Below are 7,019 nucleotides of genomic sequence, written 5' to 3' on the forward strand. Positions count from 1 at the left end.
AAGGGCATTATGCTTGACCTCCAAATTTGGCTGACAATTTACTGATGAGATTCATAACCTTTGGGTTGCTCTGATATTTTGACATATTCGCTGGGTTCTGGGCCACATCCTGGAAAGCCACCTGGGAAAGAGCCATACTGAGCTCCTGATTGTCATCTGGCTTCTACCTCCCTCTGGGCTCTCTTATGTTCTTCCCGAGCCTTCTTAACCCTTTCTATTCTTTCTTTGATCTCTCACTCTTCACGTTTTCGCTCATATTTTCTCCGATGTTCAGCAATTTTCTGGGCCCTCGGTTGAACTTCTTTCAGCATTGCACTGGCATCTTCATCATAATCCAGTTTACAAGCAAGGGCAAGATCATGTGCTGCTTCTTCCCAATGGCCCAGAAGTCTATGTGCTTTCCCACGCCACTTATAAGGCTGAGCTGAATCAGGATTTATTTCAATAGCTCTGTCACAGTCTCGAATGGCAGCATTTGGCTTCTGTAATTTGATGAAGACACTGGCTCTCTTGGCATACAGAATGGCCAAGCGAGGATTTAGTTTGATGGCATCTGTGAACAAGTCAATGGCTTTCTGTAGTTCACCATCATTTAGGGCATCAATGGCAGCCACTTTTTTATCATTTGCCTGATCCATCATTTCCTCGGTTATCTCTACATTTTCATCTCCCATTTCTTGAGGGGCATCGGTATCTGGTTCAATCACACCTTCATTGTCAATTTCTAGATCACTCTCCTCACTTGATGGTTCATCTGTCTTTATGTTTTCCTCTGCCTTCTTACTATCTGGTTTTTCTTCCTTGATACTGTCTTCTGATTTAGTTTTATGAGTGGCAGGTGGTATTTTACCCCCCATGCTCTCCACCCACTCCCGCAGGAAACGCATTTCCTCGGTGTGCAGAACGCTCGGATCCTGCTTACACATTTTCACGAAAGCCCGAAGCTCGCTCACTTTGCGGGGGTCCATGGTCCGGAGGCAGTAGCAGGCGGCAGGCGCGGCTGAGGTTGCGACCCGATTCCAGGCGCGGGTACTAACTCAGCGTGATCGTGTGGAAGGGGGCGGGTGTGCAGAAACTTTTTATTTTGACGAAGTCCCAATAGTTCATTTTTGCTTTCGTTCCCTTGCCTTTGGAGATGTGCCTAGCAAGAAGTTGTTGTGGCTGAGGTCCAGCAATTCTTTTCTTACATCTCAGGTTGAATTCATAGGTGTTTGGAATGCTTTGATAGTTATCTAGCTACATTCAGAGCACCAGATGAAACAAGGTCCTCTACTCCTCTGCCATCTTGCTCCTGTTTCATGCCAATTTAATTCTTAAGACAGCCACAAGAACATTTTGAAAGATAGAGGAAAACTTTACCTCCCCAATAACCTTGATTTGAAAGCACAAATAGAAAACCAGGACAAATAGAAGATTTTACATACCTGTGTTCCTCCCCCCACCCCATTCTCCTCCTCTCTCTTCTCCGTCAACATCCTGTTTCTCCATTCCCATCTTCCATATATCTATCTATTATTAGATCCCTGGAATCCCTATTTCAATGAGGACTCAGTCATTCAGCAAAAAATTTGTTTCCATTTTTTTCCGTGTTATGGACATATGCAAGACTGTGATTAATCTATTATATGCTCCCAGATTTCCAAAAAGAAAAAAAGTGAAAAAGGGGGGCAGTAATTTCAGTTGGGTTGAGGTAGATTAAAAGTCTTATTTCAGTAGGGTTGAGAAAATAATAAGAGATCAGGTTATAGAGAAAGACAGTGGAAATGATGATTTCTAAAAGTTTGGGTCTTCAGAGAATGAGAGCAGAGGCTCCTGGGTGACTTAGTCAGTTAATCATCTGCCTTCGGCTGAGGTCATAATCTCAGATCCCTGGGATCGAGGCCCACACTGGGCTCCCTTCTCAGTGGGGAGTCTGCTTCTCCCTCTGTCTCTCCTTGTGCTTGAGCTCTCTCTCTCTCTCTCTCTAGCAAAAATTAATTTTAAAAACCTTAAAAAAAGAATGAGAGCAAATATGATAGCAAATAGAATCTTATTATTTTCAAGATTGGAGAGTTGTGTCCATGTTTATAATAGTGAAATAATACTGAAGGGAGGAGGGCAGTGAGGAGAAAGAGGGAAGGTTATGGCTGGGGCAGCCAGATCAGTGGGATATTGGGATAAAATGAGATGCAAAGTGTCCAGGTAGGAATAGCAGTGCTTCTGTCTTCAAACAGGCAAGATATTAGTTGAGAGCACAGCCAGGGAAGTCTGTGTGGATATGGAGTGAATTCTTTCTACCAGCCTGCATTTTCTTTTCCTTTTTTTTTTTTTTTAAAGATTTTATTTATTTGTTAGAGAGAGAGCACAATCAGGCAGAGGCAGAGAGAGAAGCAGGCTCCCTGCTGAGCGAGGAGCCTGATGTGGGGTTTGATCCCAGGACCCTGGGATCATGACCTGAGCTGAAGGCAGCAGCTTAACCACTGAGTCACCCAGACATCCCAGCCTGCTTGTTCTTAATGAAGCAAGGGGAAAGTGATGTGCTGAGGGGGTGGGGATGCAGAAGGTACAGGGTCTAAAAAAGGTAATGAAGGTTTCAGAAAAAATACCACTAAAGGAAGCGAAGCTTACCATGTGTCTGTGAAAGGCAGTTACGAGGGCTGGGCTGATGCTAGGGAACTTGCATTTTGACTGTGTGGTGAATTGCTCCAGCAGCAGTGAGCATCTCAACATGATTGAATGAATGGAGGAGGAATACAGATGTCATCTAGACATCTAGAATCTGGGCAAGATTCAACAGGGATGTTGGGACATTTTTGAAGTTAACGGGTAATCCTTCAGTTTTCTTCTGTGAGAGACTACCAATATAAACAGGAAGCAATAAAAAAATAAATAAGCAGGGAGGAATAAATAGATGGATGGCTTTTCTTTTTGTCAGTACTCCTCTAATCCATCCTCCTCTGCAATCACCTATGGCTCCATGATTGAATTAGTCTGTGCATTCATCAGCTGATTCATGTTTCTTTTCACTTGAGTGTCCTGCTTTTAATGGCTTCCATCTCTTGTAACAAGGCTGTGGTATGTTTGGGAGTATAAGGGAGGAAGAAGCAGTCTTTAGACCTAAGTCATATGCTCTACCCAGTAGAAACCAGAGAGTTTCTTCATTATAGTTGGGAGTACAAATCTCCTGAATAGTAAAATGCTATTTTTCTTCCCTTCGTCATTGTTCCTTCCTTGTATGTGATCTAGACCTTGAACTCTCCTCTCTTTACTCCACAATCTTTACTTAGAAACTCTGTTGTGAGGCTGTATATGATCACTGCATTGAAGGGTGTTTCCATTTAAAACATTCCTTCTTTCATTCATTCAGACCTATTTACCGAGCATGGATGACATGCCAGCCTCTCACTGCATGCCAGATGCACAACAATGGGTGGACGAAGCATGTTTCCTACTCACAAGTGCCCCCCATATTTGGGGTTCATAGGTGAGATAACACGTGTTCCTGGGTGGAGGTGATTGAGGATCTGAGTGAGAATTCTGCTTGCAGGTGAGCCTTAGGTGAATGCCTCTGATGGTTCATCCATCAATGCTGGGCCAGTTACGTCATAAAGCACACCATCAGAAGCACAGATAAAGGTGTGTCCCAGTTCAGACAATAAGATTCCATCATCAGAAGAGACTCAAGCATATGACTCTACTTATTTATGGGATATGGGTCCACTTAATTCTTAGAAGTCAGGGGTCATCACTACCCTGCAAGGATCAACAGATGAGCAGCAGGGGGAATAACTGGTTATTTCTTATCACCATGAACTAGACACTAACTCTTTTGAGAGTCTTACAAATATTAGCTAATTTCATTCTCACCAAGTATTATTATTATTCCTGTTTTACAGATGAGGAAACAGAGAGGCACACTGAAATTAGGAGGCTTGATAAGGACAGACATGTGAGCCACACAGCAGCAGAATGCTTCAAACCCATGTTCTTAACCACCACTGTCCTGCTTCTTTATTCCCTGCCTTCTACATTGTACCAGCATCTCTGACTCTCTGTAGAGTAGATTATGGCTCCAGATGAGTGCACGAAGGTAGTCCATGTGAGAAACATCACTACAATGATCTGTTTAAGAGGGAACCATTCTAAAACTCGTTAAAAACACAGAACATACAATTCACCATTATAACTAGTTTTATTTTATTTTATTTTTAAAAATTTTTAAAGAAATTTTTAAAAAAGATTTTGTTTATTTATTTGACACACACACACACAGAGATCACCAGTAGGCAGAGAGGCAGGCAGACAGAGCGGGGGAAGCAGGTTCCCTGCTGAGCAGAGAGCCTGATGTGGAGCTTGATCCCAGAACTCTGAGACCATATCCTGAGAAGAAGGCAGAGGCTTAACCCACTGAGCCACCCAGGCACCCTGTAACTAGTTTTTTTTTTTTTTTTAAAGATTTTATTTATTTATCAGACAGATCACAAGTAGGCAGAGAGGCAGGCAGAGAGAAAGGAAGGGAAGCAGGCTCCCCGCTGAGCAGAGAGCCCGATGTGGGGCTCGATCCCAGGACCCTGGGATCATGACCTGAGCCGAAGGCAGCGGCTTTAACCCACTGAGCCACCCAGGCGCCCCCCCTGTAACTAGTTTTAAGTGTGATTCACATTGTGTGGTCATCCCCATCATCCATCTCAGAACTCTTTTCATCTTGCAGACCAGAAACTCTATAGATCTGGTAAACAGTAACTCCCTGTTTCCCCTCCTCCAGCCTCTGGCGACCTACATTCTGCTTTCTGGCACTATGAATTTGACTACTTGAGTTATCACATGTAAGTGGAATCATATAGTATTTGTCTGTGACTGGCTGATTTCACTTAGCAGATATCATCAAGCTTCATCCATATTATAGCATGTGTCAGAATGTCCTTTTTAAAAAAAAAAAGAAAAGATTTTATTTATTTCAGAGAGAGGGAGAGAGAATACTCACAAGCATGATTGTGGGGAGAGGGAGAGGGAAAAGCAGACTCCCTGCTGAGCAGGGAGCCTGATGTGGGGCTTGATGCCAGTTACCCCAGAATGTTCTTCTTTTTAGGGTGAATGATGCTCCCTTGTATGTATTTATACATTTTGTTTATCCCTTCATCCACCTTTGGCCATTGTGAATAATGCTGCTATGAACATGGGTGTACAGATATCTCTTTGAGACCCTGCTCTCAATTCTTTTGAATATATACCCAGAAGTGGAATTGCTGAATTGTACGATAATTCTACACTTAATTTTTGAGGAATCACCATGCTGTTTCCATAGGGGCTGCACCACTCTGCATTCCCACCAACAATACTTAAGCATTCTAATAAATGGAGTTTTTAATTTCCCATTTGAATCACTGTGTAAGTTACTCCATTGTCCTAATATTCACTGAAATCATAAAGGACCTTACCTAGTTCATGGTGGTCTGGCAGCTTACTGAGGACATATGAACACGTGGAAGTGTGTTGCAGTAGCAAGAGAATTAAGTGACCCATATGACCATAAGGGTACTGGGGAGGCTGTCGCCCACATTAGAGACCCCCTGAACTATGGCCAGAGATTTGGTCTAACTAGAAGTTACAGTCCCTTGAAAGTTCAGAGCGGATTTATGATTCTCTCCTCTTCCTGCAGGTGGCTCCACAGACAGTTCCAATCGGTCCTGGCTCTAGCGTTTGCTCTGGAGATCAACTGGGACCCTGTCTTTGCCCAACAATGTCTACCACAGGGATAAGACTCCGGAAAGCTCCGTGTTTGGAAGGGATAGGACTATGTCAAATCACAACTCTCAGAGGTGACCATGAGTCAGCATCTGTTATCAGAGGTGCCGTCTCACATCTGTCCAGATGGGGTGCTTCTTGAGCTCTGAAGTTTTTCCCAGGTGATGCAGAGTTCATGGACTCCTTTGGCATGTGTTGCGGTAGAGATTCCAAGGATGCTGGAAGATTCTTTACCTCAGCATTTGACTTTCAAGAAAGGAAGGGTGGGTCCATGACCCTTAGGCTGATTATATTGCTCTCCTCTTTTGAACCCAGTAATATCGAATTTAAATTGAGTTTCACAGTATTTTAAATCTGTTTATAGGAAGAGCCAAGAAGGGCTGTTTTATTTTTATTTATTTTTATTTTTTTAAAAGATTTTATTTATTTATTTGACAGAGATCACAAGTAGGCAGAGAAGCAGGCAGAGAGGAGGAAGCTGAGCACAGAGCACGATGTGGGGCTCCATCCCAGGACCCTGGTATCATGACCCGAGCTAAAGGCAGAGGCTTTAACCCACTGAGCCACCCAGGCGCCCCAGAAGGGCTGTTTTAATGTCATTGCAATAATTATTTCATTGCAATTACGTTCTACTTATTTAAAACCCAGCATGGCTTTTCTTTCTTTTCCATTCAGATCATATATGGCCCCTCTGAGCCCGTGCTCAGTAAAGAAGTCCAATACGCATCCCTCTATCATATGGCCCCCAAAGATGACTCCTTGCCCCTGGCCATGGCCCAGATGATGCTCCATTTTAGATGGGCCTGGATGGAACTTGCCACCTCAGATGACATGAGAGATGAACAGTTTCTCTCAGCTTGGGGAGAAGAAATGTCCAGGAAAGGGATTGGGGTTGCCTTTTCAGAGACTGTATCTGTGAGTGCGAGAGGCCGTGAGGAGGCATTTGATAATTCATCAGTCGGAGCAACACAACCAGGAGCTCTGGTGGTTGTCATTCATGGAGGTACCACTACCCTGGCGATTGTGAGCTTTTCACAGCCCCTCATGCAAGAACAGCGAAGGTGTGGGTCGTCTGCCCTCACTGGGATGTTGCTCCGAGGCCCACGTTCCAGAGACGATTTGGTTTTCATGGGGCTCTGCTGTTTGCTCATCAGAGAGGAGGTATGCTGGAATCAGAAACATTCCTTGGGAGATTCCATTCTTCTAAATACCCAGAGAACATTTTTTCAGAAGAGTTTCCGGTATGCAGCTCTTGAGTCCTTGGAGGTGGTGGCACCCCTTGAGGAATATGAGTG

At 43.8% G+C, this 7,019-nt stretch overlaps 1 protein-coding gene across 1 annotated transcript; it reads right to left on the minus strand.

Annotated features, from left to right (window-relative positions):
• Nucleotides 1-218: 218 nt before the first annotated feature.
• LOC125100885 (hsc70-interacting protein-like) lies at nt 219-1,058 on the minus strand. The gene has a single exon (XM_047731371.1). It carries the CDS (start codon nt 966-968, stop codon nt 234-236), a length of 735 nt encoding a protein of 244 aa, XP_047587327.1. The 5' UTR covers nt 969-1,058; the 3' UTR covers nt 219-233.
• Between the last annotated feature and the right edge of the window lie 5,961 nt (nt 1,059-7,019).

Source organism: Lutra lutra, chromosome 5, assembly GCF_902655055.1.
Source record: "Lutra lutra chromosome 5, mLutLut1.2, whole genome shotgun sequence".
In the NCBI taxonomy this organism is placed as follows: domain Eukaryota; kingdom Metazoa; phylum Chordata; class Mammalia; order Carnivora; family Mustelidae; genus Lutra; species Lutra lutra.

Excerpts from the sequence above, each read along its gene's own strand:
- LOC125100885 (XM_047731371.1), bottom strand. The coding sequence starts at position 968 with ATGGACCCCCGCAAAGTGAGCGAGCTTCGGGCTTTCGTGAAAATGTGT.